This window comes from Sinohyriopsis cumingii, chromosome 12 (assembly GCF_028554795.1).
Source record: "Sinohyriopsis cumingii isolate HCF-2022 chromosome 12, ASM2855479v2, whole genome shotgun sequence".
In the NCBI taxonomy this organism is placed as follows: Eukaryota; Metazoa; Mollusca; class Bivalvia; order Unionida; family Unionidae; genus Sinohyriopsis; species Sinohyriopsis cumingii.
Genome location: NC_142972.1, coordinates 5,846,243 through 5,865,221, shown reverse-complemented (window position 1 = coordinate 5,865,221; position 18,979 = coordinate 5,846,243). Strand labels below are relative to the sequence as shown.

The following is an 18,979-nucleotide window of genomic DNA, read 5'->3' as shown; positions in this document are numbered from 1 at the left end:
GTTCGTGTGGTATTTTGGATTCCTATGCTTTGACGTGTCCGACGAGCAATAAGGATAGGCGTAGTTACCTTTTCTTTATATCTTTTATGATGTTTGTCTTCACTTTTTTCCTTTTTTTTGTCTGCTCAAGAAGAAGTCGATGACATCTTTTTAATCAAGCCTTTACTTCTTCTCATCTGAGAGTAAGGGAAGAAGATAACATGGTTTTCGCACCAGGAAGAGGAGGGAATGGAGCAGACAGAATTTGAAATACTTCTCTTGTTTCTTTTTTTTCCATCCCTTTTAAAAGATCTGCAACAGCCTTTCTTGCATTTTTTTCACTTTTCATGACATCCTTCAAACTTTTCAGAGTAGGTTTATCCACCTGATGAAAAACGTTATGGTGAAATAGTTACCGTTGTGATTCTTGTTTCTAACGATTATAATTGTTGTTGTAAGTGTGGAATATCGGAAATAATAAGATTAGGAGGTAAAAATGGTGTCCTTATTTTAGATCAGCAATGGAGATCTATTTCTCGTTGTTAAAGGAACTAAAACGAGTTTCTGTGTTTCCATAAGATTCAAGGGTACAATTGTGGTGTCTTCCCAGAAAAGTGTATTCTTTTATCTTCTTCTTCATCATCGCATCACTCGTCTTAAAAGATATTCAGCAATCCATCCTAACAAAGAAGAAGCCAGTTTTAGCAAAGGTCATATCAACAAAGTTAAAAATCCTCCTCCATTTGCCTTTTTTTTATATTGATGGACAGTTTTTTCATCATTTGGCGAGAAAGGTGACGATGTCGTCCTAGTAACTGTTTCTGTATCTTGGTCAATGGCACCATACCTTTCAAAATGTTTTTTTTTAAATAAATAAAGAAACATTCACACAATGGTTCTGTTTGAATGAATCGTTTTTCGCATCAGGGTATTGGATTTGGTCAGTATTGTCAACACATCCCAAAGTTTAGCTTGTTTGGAAGAAGCTGTCTTTTCAAATTGACTATGATGGTGTTAATTTTATTACATCTTTGCTTTTGGAGTTTGTCTCCACTGATTGTCGGGACATCGTATCAATTTGACTTTACGTACTACTGGTCTATGCAACCGATACAATGTTTCTTGTTCTTGTTTGGACAAATTCAGTCTTCTTCGTTAAGTGAAAACTTGCAACACCTCGCTTCTTTATAATGTGCTTTCTTTTTAGGTTGTTGGACTTGAATAGATTCGGCATTAGATTTCCATTTTATAAGTGAAGGATTAATGAAACGTCTTAAAAATCCACTTGGTTTCAAAATTATTTGTCTACTGTCTGAGTATCTATTCTTGGATCAGCTGCTTGCAACACCGGTACTGTATTCTTGATAAGTGGTCTGTTTTATGTGGAATGTGATTGACGCCTTACAATAATTGATATACTGTCAAAGTAAACTGTTGTGACGCTTCTTGAGTCTCGCTTCTAACAAATGTGAACGCACTTAAGCATTTTTTTCCGCGTCTGATGGCAAACAGTCGAATTAATCTGGCAACAGAACGATGAGATTGAAAGGAAGTAATATTTAGAAAAAAGTGAATGATGGAGTTTTTTTTTCTTCTCACACAGACGAAAGCGAGAAAGGTGATGAGTACGTGACTGAACATCCTTCTTGACACCAATCGTGAAATAGTTTGTACGAAATTTCAGATTATCGGGTGTGGTTGGTTTTAAATCCATGAGTAAATAAATGTACACGTTGCATCTTAGTGGTATAGTCGTACACATAACTAAGATAAGGTGTTCATAAACTTAAAATTGAAATTATGTCTTTGACTTTTAAACAACATCTCATACTGTTTGCTGAGGCTGATGGTGGCATGTGCTTTACTTTGTTGAAATAAATTGTAAGCAATCTCAACAATACTTCACTCATAATGATGTCCTTTTTCATAGGGTAAAAACATTCTCAAACTATTTCCATTTAAAAGCACAAAATTCAATTTTGTTTTCGTCAGTTGTGTGATGCTGGGTGGCGCTGAATAGGGTCGTTTATTTTTGTTAACTCAAAAGGGTTACCTCTGATTATATTCCATATCACCATGTCCTTCATCTTGGTGGTCATTCACAATGCCTTCATAAATACTGGGCAGTTCTGGTGAAACAGCATGCCTCAAATAAAGACCGATGACTCTACGTTGGTTCATATCTTGTTGGGTTGTCTGGAGAATGCATCTCTCTCTCTCTCTTTCAATATACAAACAATGTCAGCTAATGCACACACGCATTTCTAAGCAGTTATTCTTTTTTACTGGCCCAATTATCAAGCATTAATATTTTAAAAAACTATGCATCATGAATACTTCAATCTCCAGCGAGTGTGTGCTCTGATGGTTTCGCACCACTCTCATAGAAAAGCACCGATTACCCCTGACCTTTGACACCTAACGATCGTGTTTGCCCAAAAACCTGTCACTCGAACAAGTGCATCCTTGTTGAATAACAGTGGAGACCTTTCTTTTCTTAGTTGAGTCAATGTTGGTTTCACATTTTTGATGGCGAACGTAACTGGGATGTATACATCGGTGAATGTCATTTCACCATTGTATAAACTATCCCGGATTGTTTTTGCTCTGGTGCAACAGCAACAGTTAACGCTTTGGCGTTTTCAAGTACACGTGAGATGATCTAAGCTGGTCTCGAGTTGTTTGTTTTACATCCGGGTAATTCAAAGGATCTCTTTCTATTTGACTCTTATCAAGATTATATTTCAGTGTATACGAGGGTCTGGTAACACCGTTTTGAAGCGGATATTCATTGACAAGTGAAACAAAATCGCTATCGAAGTTAGCGTCCGCTGCCAGCTGATATAACATCCAGTCGATAAATTCCGCAAACTCATCACCGCGGTCAGTATCTATTACGTAAAATAATTTTAATGATAAAATATATCGTTAAACACAAACACCACCGATGGTTAAGTATCTTTCTGATAAACATCGAATGCTTCAAACTGAAATTCATCTCCGGTGACTAATGATTTTGGTACTGTAAAGGTGAAAATATCCCTAACAGTGCCAGGTATGTCGACACGTGATATTGGTGTTACCCCACCTACCTTGAGTTCCCGTTGTGATGAACAAGTATGATTTGGATTAGCGCACGTTTAAGATTTGACGTTTAAGATTATGAAAGCCATTTTCATCAAAATAACTGAAAATAAGTTGGCCATTTGATAGGGTGGTATTTCCTTTCCTTCTTTGATTAATATTCCTATAATTCCGCTCCAAAAGTTACCATGTGTGGTGGTGCGGGCACGTGAGCGATTTGTTCTTGCACGTATTGCCTTTTTCTATTTTCAGCTGTATGAACGTACTCTTTGATGTTCGTAACCGACACACCGCTGTCTCTGATTCCACCATTGACAGTCGACTCAGCCAGGTTTTTTTTTTGGCCACAAAGTCGTTTTTAAGCTTGACAATAATATCTTGAATGTCAACTATTGATTTTTTTTTTAGTTTGCCAATTTGATCTTCAAATATCAGATCCACATCGAGCAAAGTAGCGACCATAACTGTTGATAGACATGTATAAAATCACACGTACTTTAATGTGAAATCGATCAGTGTCCATTGCACGCAATCCTTCAATAACAAGATGGCTACATAAGGAACTATCCAACCGAGTTTGTATTGTATACAGTGAATGAAACAACGGTTGTGTACCATACTTGGACAACTGGTAGTGCAAGTCCACATAAGTCAAAATACAAACTATGTTGAGGTGTCACCACGTATGTGACCCAGAGAGTGCTAGAGCCTGTTGATGAATCCAGAGTGACGATGCAGTTTCATGTGTGTGTGGAACCATCGATGCAAGTTCATCAAGCACGAAGCACCACGAAAATATTTGATCGATTTTGCCATCGCGAGTAAATCAAGTTTGGTCAATGGACGGGTCAGCGGCGTGTTCTTCTGCGAACGGGTGATTCAAGACCTTTGCATGAGGGTATTCGACGACTCTTGCCTAATAATCGACGACCTCTTCCTCTTTTTAGGCGGCCTCTTGCTGCCTTTTTTTAAAGCCGTTCCTGATGCAATTCCGACTACCCCTAACACTGCAGCTTTTGCAACCACTGTCCTGCCGCTGCCAACAATGCTGAAATGAAAAGAAGGAATCGTAATATCCCACCAGTCTTCTGTATTTGTGTCACCTCTGACTTGGATAATTTTAATAATACTGATATGGTTTTGTGTTTGGCGTCATTAAACTGTGCGAGCTGTGTTTGGGTCAACCACACAATGACATTTCTAGTTAATTGTGATATAGAATGTTTTAGTGTGACCTTACGATTGTTTTTGATTGCGTTCTTTATTTTTGCAAGTTGATTTATAGTAAGTCCGACCTACACTTCGTGATAGGATATTAATATTAAAATGCCTAACAGGTTTAATTATGAACTCTACAAATTTTCCACATGTGCATCGATCACTCTCAGTCGACCATCAGCACCCTCCAGCAACTGTTTTGTCAGAAAGTATCACAGCATAGCATCGATAAGCACCACCAGCGTTACCGACACGAGCATGAAAATACGTGTCAACGTCGGACTGCCTTAACAATTCCAAGCGTTCCAATGAAAAGTAATAAATGGGATACAACGTACGGAAGTCTTGGTGAGAAATTTGCAGACCCGTGTCAACGTTTTGATACCGGTCCATGTACGACCACAGATTGTGATATGCAAGTGCAATATGAGGAGTGGTTTTTGCGTAGCTAAATTGAATTTCTTCGGCGGATTCTTGATGGTCGCTTAATCGCAAAGGAACTACAGTCACTTCAAGTTGTCAAATATAATTTTATTCTGTGCCTGGTCATTGTCTCGTGCTGTAAGTTGAAACACCACAAACACATGTTTTAGTGCAGTAGGATCATGTAGGGTACTTATTTGCCAAGTAAACTGTCATACGATAGCAGTTGGTAGGTATGCGTCTGTGATATATGCTAGAAATGACAACGTTGAAGTGGCTCCCGACTGAGTAAAAGATAACAAGCATTATTATGTAGTCAGTGAAGGGGATAACATAGGCATCCACACTGTTAATGTATCTAATACAGCACCTGCATCACGCCAAAGGCATCGGTGGAGTTGTTTTTAAGAAACAAAGTGATTGTGTTTTACTCCAAGTATAACTAAGCAAACATCTATGCAAAATCCTAAAATATGACTGATAGGAACTGCGCACAAAAATGTTAATGAAGCACCTGTGAGTTGTGATCGACGCTGTGCAACCCAAAGTTTAAATAAGGATTAGGAAACGCTAAATTGTCTACATCTGCGTCAGCATTGTTTGCATTATTTCGAGGTCATCTAATTATATCTGGTCTATGATCTGCATGATCAGTGGCATCTTTTACAAATATCATTGTTGAGCCAGCTGTTCTCATGTAATCATCGCTGTATCTAGAGAGTCTCAGAATTGTTGTGGCCACGTTAACACTATCCAGAATGGACTTGATTTCTTTTCCATTGATAGAATAACGTGCACTGTTAAACAACATCATAATTCCGGTGTTAACAACTTCCACTAGAGTATTGGCATCGTAATTGGCATTGTTTTCGCATACCAGTTTTCGCTCAACCTCTGAAAGTGCCTTACATGGATGGAAAGACCTAGATGCGTCTTGTACTTGCAATTATATTTGTAATTGATTGGGATCTCTAGCTGCATATGAGTAACCCTGAAAATCTCTCTTGGTTAGATCCACTAACTTAGGCGCTTCCATGTCAAATGCAGGATCAAATACCTCTTCGAAATGGGCCATTATAGAGATACTATAAATTATTGATTTTCTTTAATACCGTGCAAATCCACTCCCCATTGGCAGATTTGCAATAACCGAATCTTGATATATGCTATTGAGCGGCCTCGTTAATAATTTTACTAACTGTAGACGGCATTGATTCGGTCGATGGTGATGTAATTGGAACTGTCTTTGATGGTGCTCGTGTTATTAGTCACCGTAATCTGTTTCGAATTGACTGAAATGCTTGTGCTCCCAGTTATTTGAGTCGATCCACAGTGACATTTTCCATACTATCTACGACACGCATTGCATCTTGTTTGACATGGGGGGGGGGGGGGCAACTCGTGATGAAAAGGCTGAGGGCTTTTTGGCGCTCCTGTAAATAATTCACGATCAACGTCACCGAAGTCATTTCCATAATATTTCATGTGCACGTTTTCTTGCATTAACTACGCGAACAGGTCTGACACATCCACGCAAGAGTGTCATTATTATTATTATCTTTATTATTAAATGTCAGGTCGATCTCTAATGTACAGTTGTATCTTCAATATTTCACCACGCAGAGCAATCACGTGCTCGTATCGATCCACGGGGGAAAACGAAAGTGTGTCAGCCGATTATTTTGTCATGGCAGATACATAGGTGCTGCGGGCGTATTCGATATTAAATCGCCTGGTTCTATGGTTGGTTAAACCCCAAACAGTATGTAACATTGAACAACTACGACTGTCGTTTCGGGCCTGCTTTCATAACTAACACTGATGGCGTCACAAGTTAAATTGATCTTTGTTTTGATGCACGCAAAATGTACATACTTTCGGGAAAATCTTTGAGTCTACCAAGCAGTGTTCTCAGTGACGACTGTCCAATATTAACAAGATATTGTTCAAATTCGATGGTAATAACACAGCTGAGTGTGGGTTCATGTTCACGAATATAAATGTGAGAGTCCTTGCCAGTCCGCACCGAAATTATTCGTCGGACGTCATCATTGAAGTAATGTAGTACCCGCCAGAGGGAAGTTCAATAGTATGCAAGGTGACACCACTTTTTAATGAAAAGACAAATGTGTTATTTGTGGGCAGACCACCAAACAGCTGGGATAGGATATTCGGCCAACTGTAATACACTCGCAGCGATGCCAGTGCGATCTCAAGTGTGCGTGAGTCACCAGCTGTCACAAGTTCCGAAAAAGCATACTGAATTCTGTTTTTGTGGATGAGATGGCACTCTGCTCTGGGCTGTATTTACAACCACCTGTTGCATTGAATAATAAATTTCAGGTAAAATACGAACCGTTTCAATCGTTTCAGAACTCATCATCGGTGTTACATATATCATGAATATCGTCAACAAGTTCATACATCAGCGCACGATATGTGATTCTGTCAACGAGCTAATTGGTGAGCAACCGCTGACATCGATGTAGCTTCAGTACTGTCTTCGAGTGTGATGTTACCCGCACGAAGTATTTCCAATCGATCCGCAAGGTCCTTAGGGTCGCTCAATCCACCACCAAGACCCTCTCCTTTTGTTGCCTGATATTTTTCGTACTTTTTAGTCGTTCGACCATAAATTTGTCGTATTCTTTTTTTTTTTTTTCTATTGGTCCATATAATTCTTCAACATCTATATCAGCTTGATTTAACAAGTTTTCAAGTATTCTTGCTTCGTTTGTTGTTGTCTCCATGCAGGTTTGCTTAAACCATTTCTCTTTTGGGGTTTTGCTGACGGAGGAGGCACGGATGAAGCACGTTGTTTCTCCTGGTAGAACCTTTTTATTTGTTCGTCTAGCAACTGTCTCCTCTTCCTTTGTGCTGAATTCGGGTATAGGATCTTGTTGTGCTAGCCAGCGCGTAAATTTCTTAAATCTACGTTGTGTTTCTTTTTATGTTTGTATTACACTGATTGGCTGAGGTGTTCGTGACAAAGGACTTTGTTCAAGTAATTCTTGCTGTGGTTTTGGCTGAATCACTGGTTCTAGTAGTTGCACTAGTTTCGCAGGGTCAGTTTAAAAAGAGTCACTGACGACTGTGATATCGCGGCTGTATTAACAACGTTAATAAGAATACCATAGAGTAAATATCCCAGTGAAAAGCATCTTCCTGAATAAAATTATTGTGGACCTGGTACGTGACTTGATCTACGGCTAGATTCTACTAAATAACCAAGGCCCCGTGAAGCACCTATCAACCGCGTTTATGCTGCGTGTTACCGACGTAGTTTTGCATACCAAGTATCAAAAAATAACGTCAACCTGTCAACATCGATCTGAAATGCGATTAATCCAACACTTGGAGAACAATCACACAATGGGTCGTCAAAGAAGGCATGAAAGTCAAAATTGCAGTGGGTGGTACTCATTACAAGTAAAATTAGTTATACCGATATAAACAAATAGACAATGGACACAAAAAGCGGGACGCTATCCAAAATATACACCAGTCCGCGTTGGTATTAGAAAGGTGAAGCCGCTGTGGAACAATTAGCCAGTGCAGCCAAGGTCACTCTTGGGATTGCTCGAGCATGGTTTGTCGAACAAGTGCTGAAGCAAATTTATTTACCCGTGCCAAGAAAGATTCCACGGGGTTGGTATGATGCCAAACGCTCTATGAGGTCCATCGGGCAGATTTATTATCTCTTACACAAGATCGTGTTCGTGATCGAGGAGGTAAATTACACACCTACAAATACGCGCTAACCATTGTCGATGTGACTAGCAGCTACAAAGAAGCGGAGCAGCTGACATTAAAAAAGTCTGCAAGTGTCGCAGATGCACCCAAGCGTACTTATACACGAGGACCACTCACATGGCCACGATTGTTGCAAGTGGATCATGGCAAAGAATTTCTCGGATCCGCGGTTGTGATGCTAACCAAACACCATGTGCGAGTGCGTATCGCGAATGTCAATGTACATCGTGCCGAAGCTATTAGGGAACGATTTAATCTTACCCTTGATTAGCGATTATACGGTCATCAGTATGCATAGGAACTATTGATAAGGCCAGAGTGGTCTCAGGAATGAATAGCACGAATTTCATTTGTCATAGCAGCTTTAAACAATAAGTCCCACATATGACTGCAATGCAATTCGACAAAAGACTGTTACTGTTACTCAGAAACAGCCAGCACCGTTACAACCGCTCAGAGACAAATTTGTTCGGTATTTTATGCACCAATGACTCATCACGCACCGTTACTGAGACAATCATGTACTGGGCACCGACAGGGATTCTGGGGTCAACATATAACTAGTGTGTGCATCATATAAGTGCTCACGATATGCCAATTCAACTTCAAAAGTAGTATCTGTAAAAACCATGGATATTGTGATCGCGTGCATGTTTTTGTAGATTAATGTGCACAGGATTGAGCCATTGAAATCCACCAACCAAAAGTGATTCCATCATGGCCCAGCCATACAAATTATTGTAATTAGATACATAATGTAACTGTTATACACATCACCAAAGTCAATTTTACCCAGGTGTGGCCGGTATTTTTGGGGTAGATCTTGGTTATTACTTACTGGATATAGTGCAGACAAAATTACCCATCCAAAACATCAATTGTCAAAGAATTTTACGTTTATAACTTACCATAGTGGTAACCAGTCTGGTGTTGGTATGTAACTGGCCCACAAAACGGCTGATATGACAAGAGATGGACCTCAATTTGTGTACACCTTACGAGAGTCCATCCCGATCCTGCCTTGGTATATTTTTCCAGCATTGCGAGAATGCTTTCAATACCTGTCAATTTCATTAATGACAGCACTGCTGTCTTTGCAGTTCAGGATTATTCCGACACCACTGTGAATATATGGTGTAGTTGTTTTATATCTAGTCTTGTGCAGACACCACTGTGAACATATGGTGTAGTTGTTTTATATCTAGTCTTGTCCAGACACCACTGTGAACATATGGTGTAGTTGTTTTATATCTAGTCTTATGCAGACACCACTGTGAACATATGGTGTAGTTGTTTTACATCTAGTCTTGTCATGACTAAGTGGCATAACCAGATGAGCACCAAGAACAATGTCTGCTTTGACCACAGCATGACCAGAGTTCTGTAGCACAGGCACAGTTCCAGGAATCATACTTGTTAATAGTTGTCGAGCATCTCTGCCTGATGTATACGTGTCTGGAATAATGGTTACCTGATTTTCCAAATCACACACTGTTTCTGAATTTTGAATTCTGGTACTTGTGACTGATGTGTTTTTGCACAAACACTCAGCCGCTTCAGTAGCAATAGTAGATACAAGGTGTTTTTGTTCATCCTTGATACAAAGACAATAAACTCAAGGAAGACCTATGGACCATTTTAACATAGATTTTCCCATACAAACCTGTAGTGGCATATATTGTGATAAACTTTAGCAAATGTTACATGTACCATGTTACCCAAATTGATATCAGCCACTTCTAACATTGTTATCGTTTACTCTCAATGTTAATCCTGTAGACCAATCTGAATAAAATCCACTATCTTCATGTGGGAAAGTGAAGATCTGATCTTAATCAGATTGTCGAATGGACCAGTTTAACATGGGATTTCCCATTTTGAGGCCTAAATGGCTCTTGCATGTTAACCTTATATAATTATCATTGGAAATCCAAGTGGAATAAGGAAAAGCAAGCACGAGCGAATTAAATCTGCAACTGGAAAAATAAGCATTATTGGGAAGTTGTCAGATGAATTAGTAGAACATTTACTACTGGTGCTGATTATATCGAAGGTACTCGTATCCTTAACATCAAACGAGTTGCATTATTAAAGTAATAAATAAGTAAATGGTAACATAATCATTATTTAATATTAATAGTGAATACAACATAAAGACAGTGACGACTTCTTTGGGAAGGAGGAAAAATTCAACCCTAGGTACAAAATATCCATAACAATCCCTGTATAATCCTTAATGGACATGACCAGTGTGTGTGTGTGTGTGTGTGTGTGTGTGTGTATATATATATATATATATATATATATATATATATATATATATATATATATACATACATACATACATATATAGATGTCAATGATGGGTCCAAGTCAAAATCATGTGAATTTGACTTTATTCATATAGCTGTAGTTTGCAATTGGCTTAATTAACTTTACCTTCTGTTGGAACAAATCCCTAACTAAAAACTGTCCAAGAGATATCAAATGAAATTATGCCGGGTTTGAATTACTGAAACTTTTCACATCATCAGTCTACTCACTGTATCCATCTTTATAAAGCTGGTACTGATAAGTACACTTTCATTTCACTGATTGGGCTGCACTAGTTGCTTCATCTCAACACATTATAGGGGTCAACTTGGACCACTAGCTATGAGTGCCTTCAAGAGTGTTCAAACCTGTAACATTTGTTTGAACCATGGAATTAGGAATAATTAACTGGTTAATTATTCCTTATTAAATCAGTAACAACCTAAACAAAGTAAATAAAATCTGGCTTGTGGCATTGCTCCATTGGAATAGTTTTTGCTGTAAAATAATTAATATACAAAATTTATTTACTGCAAACATATTAGGTTATTCCAAAACCAACATTTTTTCTGATTAGTAATCTGTTATGATCAGTGAAAAAATTCAACTGATATTCAGGTAAATATACAAAATGGGTAGTGGGGGGGAGGGGCGGAGAGCTGAAGAGGGAATTTCATCTGCTGTTGTTGTAGGGTTTAATGCCATTTTTCAGCATGTGATAGGCTATATATAGCAAGCAGTATTAATAGTGGTGGTAGAATCCGGAAAAACCCGGAAAAACATTGGCCGAATCAAAGACTCGAACCCACGCAGACAGAGGTGAGATGGTCATGATCCGTAATGGAGAGTGCTTTAGACCACTCGGGGCCCCCATAATTTAATCTGCAAGTTTGGTATTTAATTTAAAAAAATAAATAATAAATTCAGAAATTTACTAGTTCATCCCACAATCTCAGACATTTGTGTAGATTATGAAAACTTGTTTTCTAAATGATTCAGAATTCATACCTACAAATCTTGCTTTAGAAAATAACCAAGTTTACTTGAAGATTAAAAATCACAAGTAAAACAATGATTCTTCAGAAATTGACTATAAAAAAAAGAGGACCCTTTGAACACTTTTAGAGCCTCATCATTGGAAAAAAATTACTTGATAAGAGAAAAAAACAAAGACCTTATTTATGCTAGTCATTACGTTCAACTCCACAGGCAAATGATTGATGGCAGTAAACAGTAAAAGCAGGGTGAGAAGATCAATCATTTTTGTAGTATAGACAGTATGCCCCTTTTCATGATGGATGCAACATTTTAAACAAAATGTCTCCATGCTACTAATTTTGTAAAGATGGAATGTTTACTCCTAATAGGGATTCATTCTGATGACCACAATACTACAATGGCAATTTGACAAGTTCACGAGTCTAGTATACATTCTTTTAGTTGCAATCACTGAAAAGATAAATCCTTCTTCCTATCAATTTCATAAAGGTTGTGCTCATGCAAGGTTGTAAGCTAGGCCCAGTAGTAAACAGCTGACCTATGCCAAAACCACATATTTCATCTTTTCAATAGAGTATGAAAGGTCATATGAAACTTCTCGATACAAAACTTCTCTTTATGAATCAAACAAAGCTGATAAAGAATGACGGAGCCAAGTTTTGAAAAATGATTTGTAAAATACTTTTTCCAACCCTACAGGGGAGCATTGGATATTTACACAATTACCCCTACAAGAATTTGCAAATCATCTCAAGATTTTAGAAAACTGCATACGATTGCATAACAACTGGTGACAACTGACATTTTACATGCCATCAGACTTAAAATTACGAATACTGCTAGCAAGAAAATTTAGTAGCCTCCGAATAGTGGGCTAACACTAATTTTAAGCCCTACACTTGAATGATGCAGTCATAAAACAGGTGCCATAACTTTGTTAAATGTTGACAACAAACAATGAGGATTAAACTGACCCCAGTTATTCTCAATGCCAAATCTCATTCCAAAATCAGTTTGTCTACAGTCCTAAGCTTCATGCCAAAATCAGTTTGTCTACAAGTCCTACACCTCATGCCAAAATCAGTTTGTCTACAGTCCTAAGCTTCATGCCAAAATCAGTTTGTCTACAAGTCCTACACCTCATGCCAAAATCAGTTTGTCTACAGTCCTAAGCTTCATGCCAAAATCAGTTTGTCTACAAGTCCTAAATCTCATTCCAAAATCAGTTTGTCTACAAGTCCTAAGCTTCATGCCAAAATCAGTTTGCCTATAAGTCCTAAGCTTCATGCCAAAATCAGTTTGTTTACAAGTCCTAAGCTTCATGCCAAAATCAGTTTGTCTGTAAGTCCTAAATCCCATTCCAAAATCAGTTTGTCTACAAGTCCCAAGCTTCATGCCAAAATCAGTTTGTCTACAAGTCCTACACCTCATGCTAAAATCAGTTTCTCTACAAGTCCTAAGCTTCATGCCAAAATCAGTCTATTTTAAAGTTACTGAACATAATCAAAATTCTGATGAAACGTAAGTGCAAAGTTCAAATGTCAAATAGGGTCCATACCTCATTAAATTTTCTGAAAAAATGTCAAGAATCCAACTTGACCCTGATCTTCCTAATATAAATTTATTTTAAAGGAAATTCTTGAGGGGTTACCGAGTGGAAATAAATTTATGACAGATGAAGAACTAATTTCTAATTTCAGGGCAAATTTCTAAGTCAATCAGGGAAAACAACTCCATTTCATTTTGCTGCAATTACTGTATATACTCACTTATAAGAGGAGTCCAACTGCAAAGACCTAGATCTGCCATCATAATGCACTGGCAGATCTGGGTCTGTGCAGTTTGTTAGGAGTAACCAGTAGAAAATAGACCCCGATATGCACGTGCCATTATGCTATAGCAGATCACAATCTTTGTCATTAGCAGCTTGACTCCACTTACAGTAATGAAAATCCAACCCCACAGAAATCTTCCTAATGTGAAAATACCATTTTGTTTTAAATCAATTAAATCATTCAAACTTACTTGGCAGATGCAAAGTTTGATACAAACCGAAGGGCAAAGTTTGAGTTGTACAGGAAACATAACTCTAATGAAAAGCCTTGTACTGAATTCGTTTTTTAAAAATATCATTGAATGGAAACAGAATTTACTTCAGACATGATACTGGTGTGGCATAACAAGATGGAGAGGCATGGGTAACGATGTTATGTCCCCTCCACAGACATAGAAATCCAAAAAGAGAATCAAAAATATATTTTGGGGAGAATTACTTTTTGTCAAGTTAATTTAAGCAATGTGTTTTTATGACTTCCAGTAAAAAAATCCAGATTTCAACAATATTTACTAGAAGGTCCCTGTTGTCAAATGTTTACATTATCAAATATGTTCCTTTTGGAAAATCATTGAATCATTTCAGCACGTTTCAGAAATCAGAACCGAGTAGAATAACTGACGTCAAAAATATAAGCTTAAAAGTAACATGGGTTTCGCCATTCAATACAAATCACACAATTTGCTTTTTGCTAATTTAGTGAACCAATTTACAAATATATGTTACAATAAAAATGTTTGCTGAAATCTATGCTGCAAACATACAAAACGTAATATACTGGTGAAAAATAACATATCATGACTTGCAGTAGACAACACCTGACTAGAATGGCAAATAAAAAATAAATGCATATGCAACTGCTAGATAAGGGTGTCAATAAACCACAAAGATTTCATTCAGGATGATGCATTGTAAATTTTATTAAGATTTCAAATGACCATAGAGAAAACTGACTGCAAATGCTAGCAATCCAACCTAAAAGAACACAACATGATTCATGATTTTTTCCTCATTAAATGAAGATGTACACAAAATGCTCTTTATCTTAGGAATGATTACATGTTCCTTCCAAGGAGACAAAACAATTTTAAATCCCTAAACGAAAAAGAACTTTTAACAAAAATACGATTTCAGTTATCTTTTAAGCTGATGAATCCAAACATTTGTAACATACAATTGGCATTTTACAATGCACAAGTCAGATTTCAATGCATCACAACTAGCATTAAATTTATAATACAATGTCAGATTTTAATGAGTTAAAATTGGCATTAAATTTACAATAGTGAGATTTTAATACATTAAATTTACAATAGTCAGATTTCAATATACAAACTACCAAAATAATTATGTAGATGCACAAATTCAACAATTTGAGATGCAGAAAGGAACAGTATCTTTTATATTTTCTATATATCGATACAAAAGGTGAACAATCTATACAAAACGATACCTACCTAAAATTTCAATTTTCAGAAGACAAGATTAATTATTTGTCCTTTTTGCAGCTTATTTTTTAAACTGAGAATTCATCTGAGACAGCCTTAGCAGACAAATGCATTTACATCGAAACAAAGAAAAGCTTTTAATAACACCACTAACCTTTGCAAATTAACAAACACACAGCGACTAACTCTTGTGGTGTGAAATCTGCCCCCCCCCCCATTCCATGTTGTTTATCAGTTATGCTCAGCCACTGACAATATACTCGCACAAAGAAGACATGTTAAATTTGTTCCCAGCATATGATTTATGTACTTTACTGATCATTGTATAACCCCATGTACATAAAGTTTCACTGTTGCTTCATACTTTGTCCACTTGCATCAAATGTAAGAGCTGCACTTCCAATGCGTCACGGCATGAAATGTTACATTCAATTGTGATTGGTGGTTATTATCTGTTCAAGTGCAGTGTAAAATATAAAAAACAATCGGATTTGTAGCTTATGCACTCTGTGACATACCAAAGTGTTTATATTTGAAATAAAGCAAAAGAAACTTTCTGCAAAAAGTGGCAATTAAGTGACAAGTAAACTAATTGAACATGGAGAAGAGGTATAGAATGTCTTGTTCAACCCCCGATATAATCAGCAACTGACTGAATGTGCGGACAGAATCGGCAAGGGGGGCACATTCCAAACTGCATAAATTACTGTCGCCATGTTAATGTGTAGAAAAGAAGTAGGCCTTTGCAAAGGTTATGGCAGTTATATCCGCTCCCATACTCGAACATGTTCTAAGACCTTCCTTGTACGAGGAAACTGCACCGATGCTGTTTTGAAAACAATCTAATGCCTTCCAAATTTAAGTGAACACATGAAATTTATAATAAAATCTTTTAAAAGCATTCATATCGTGCAAAACAAAGGACATGGTGACCAAGATGAGCCCTGCACCTGATCAAAAGGAGCAGTCTGAAATGGTCCAAAAGGCTGAGTAAAAAAAACAACAGAGACCGAAGAGATAGTACGTTTGGAAGCATTTTTTTTATGCTGTCAAGGATGAGATAGAGACCTAAGAGATAGTATGTTTGGAAGTATTTTTGTTATGTTGTCAAGGATGAGAATAGTGCATGAACAGATGTTAAGTTTATGTCCGTTTTGTAATATGCATATTAAAAGTAAAACCAATATGTCTGCACATATAAAATGGCACCACTCTATCAAGAGACCTTCTAAATATTAAAAGACCCTCAAGTGGATAAATGTACTGAAAATGTATCTTAGGCTGTGTATTGTGAATTGTATCAATACATGGCAGAGGTTTATTGTTTCATCAGAATATGTAGCTTTCATCTCCTTCAATGAAACAAATGACAACATCATTTTATGACCTCCATGATGACTTTTTAATGTAAAACTTTGATCCAACCAAATGCTGATGGGACACATTTTACAAGTAAATATTTGCTACAAAAAAATGATCCACAGGTCTAAAACACATAAAACCAGTGTTTACAAAATGTTCACGTCTTTACGGCCTGGTGCATATTATGTAGCAATAAGAATACACACACCTGACCATCTGAAAATTGTAGCAGACAGTCATTCTTATCCTGGCCAACAATAATTTTGCTTATTCTTCAAAAAATGAAGATCCATCAAATGTCTGATAAATTTGTTATAACCTCTCCATAAATAAATTTCAATATATTGGAGGGAATTATGAAGCGCTGGCCTCCAATTCTCCAGCTGGTGTGTCAGGTTCCTCATCATTATAGATGTTTTCAGCCTATAAAAAAAGGACAAACATAATGTCACAAATATCTATAATGAAAATTAATCTAAGGAGATATATAATGAACATTTTTTAAATGAGAATCATTTATGAAGAAACTTCTAAATACTAAGTGGTTACAGAAAACTATAACTACTGAGTTTGGGAAGGATGCAGTTTGGCCTAAGTAACTCAGTATTAAGTTTGGAAATAATGCAGTTAGACTTCTACAACTCAGTATCAAGTTTGGGAAGACTTAAATTAGGCCTCTAAAGCTCAGTATTAAGATTGGGAAGACTTCAATCAGACCTCTACTTAGTACAGTGGTCCCCCTCTTATATGGCTGCCCCTAATGCACCGGGAAAGTGGCCTTATAAGACAGGTGGCATTTCCAAAGGGGTGCTAAAAAAAATTTGAGAAGTGTGTGCAATTACGTAGTAAGAAAGCTACATACTTCAAAGCATTTAATACCTTCATTTAAAAGTAACATTAATTATTAAAAGGTTCTTCTTGTCTTAAGAATATACTTATTTCAACTGAATATACATAAGTTTTTATTCTTCATGTAAGTGTGATGTGCAAGCAGGTTATGTTGTCATGCACACTGCAAAACCATTCAAAAACATCATTTAAACCTTGTACATACTTAATTCTCTTTCCATTTGCTCCATTTCAGCAATTGGGCATCTACAACTCAGGATTACGTTTGGGAAGACAACAATTGGGCATCTACAATTCTTATCAAGTTATGGGAAGACTGCAATTAGGCTGCTATAAACCAGTATCAAGTTTTGGAAAGACTGCAATTAGGCTTCTGTAAACCAGTATCAAGTTTTGGAAAGACTGCAATTAGGCTTCTGTAAACCAGTATCAAGTTTTGGAAAGACTGCAATTAGGCTTCTGTAAACCAGTATCAAGTTTTGGAAAGACTGCAATTAGGCTTCTGTAAACCAGTGTCAAGTTTTGGAAGACTGCAATTAGTGATCTGTAAATCAGTGTCAAGTTTTGGAAAGACTGCAATTAGTCTTATGTAAATCAGTGTCAAGTTTTGTTAGACTGCAATTAGGCATCTGTAAATCAGTGTCAAGTTTTGGAAAGGCTGCAATTAGGCTTATGTAAATCAGTGTCAAGTTTTAGGAAGATTGCATTTAGGCTTCTGTAAATCAATATTAAGTCAATCCTCTACAACTTGGTATTAACTTTGGAAAGACTGAAATTAGACCTCAACAACTCAGTACTGAGTTTGGAAAGACTGCAATTAGACCTCAACAACTCAGTACTGAGTTTGAGAAGACTGCAATTAGACCTCAACAACTCAGTACTGAGTTTGAGAAGACTGAAATTAGACCTCAACAACTCAGTACTGAGTTTGAGAAGACTGAAATTAGACCTCAACAACTCAGTACTGAGTTTGGAAAGACTGCAATTAGACCTCAACAACTCAGTACTGAGTTTGAGAAGACTGAAATTAGACCTCAACAACTCAGTACTGAGTTTGGAAAGACTGCAATTAGACCTCAACAACTCAGTACTGAGTTTGAGAAGACTGAAATTAGACCTCAACAACTCAGTACTGAGTTTGAGAAGACTGCAATTAGACCTCAACAACTCAGTACTGAGTTTGAGAAGACTGAAATTAGACCTCAACAACTCAGTACTGAGTTTGGAAAGACTGCAATTAGACCTCAACAACTCAGTACTGAGTTTGAGAAGACTGAAATTAGACCTCAACAACTCAGTACTGAGTTTGGAAAGACTGAAATTAGACCTCAACAACTCAGTACTGAGTTTGAGAAGACTGAAATTAGACCTCTACACCTCAATATCAATTTAGGTAAGACTTCAATGGACCAGTTTCACATTACCTGAAAATAATGTTCTCAGTAAAGCCCCTCAATTCCAAAACGAGGCGCTTACAACTTGGGAGATTTCTAAGATTTCTTATCAAAATGTATTATAGCCTTGAGCATTTACATGTTTAACTGTCAAACAAATCATAAAACTCTGAACAAATCTGAACAATGATAATGTCAGCGACAAACTGCCATGCAAGTATCGTGTACCAACACCCTAATTTGCATGAAAAAGGACACCTCACAGTTAAAATAATAGGTGCAAGTGTGATGTTGACATCCAACATTTCACAATCTGTTATGGC

At 37.1% G+C, this 18,979-nt stretch overlaps 1 protein-coding gene across 2 annotated transcripts in view; it reads right to left on the bottom strand.

Moving 5' to 3' along the window:
* Nucleotides 1-14,493: 14,493 nt before the first annotated feature.
* LOC149785948 (histone-binding protein RBBP4) overlaps nt 14,494-18,979 on the bottom strand; it is a 41,544-nt gene continuing 37,058 nt past the window's right edge. For both annotated transcript variants that reach the window (XM_089976199.1, XM_089976200.1), the window contains exon 15: nt 14,494-16,836. In XM_089976199.1, coding sequence (XP_089832325.1) covers nt 16,768-16,836 — 69 coding nt within the window. In that variant the 3' untranslated portion in view covers nt 14,494-16,767. The remainder of the gene's footprint in view (nt 16,837-18,979) is intronic.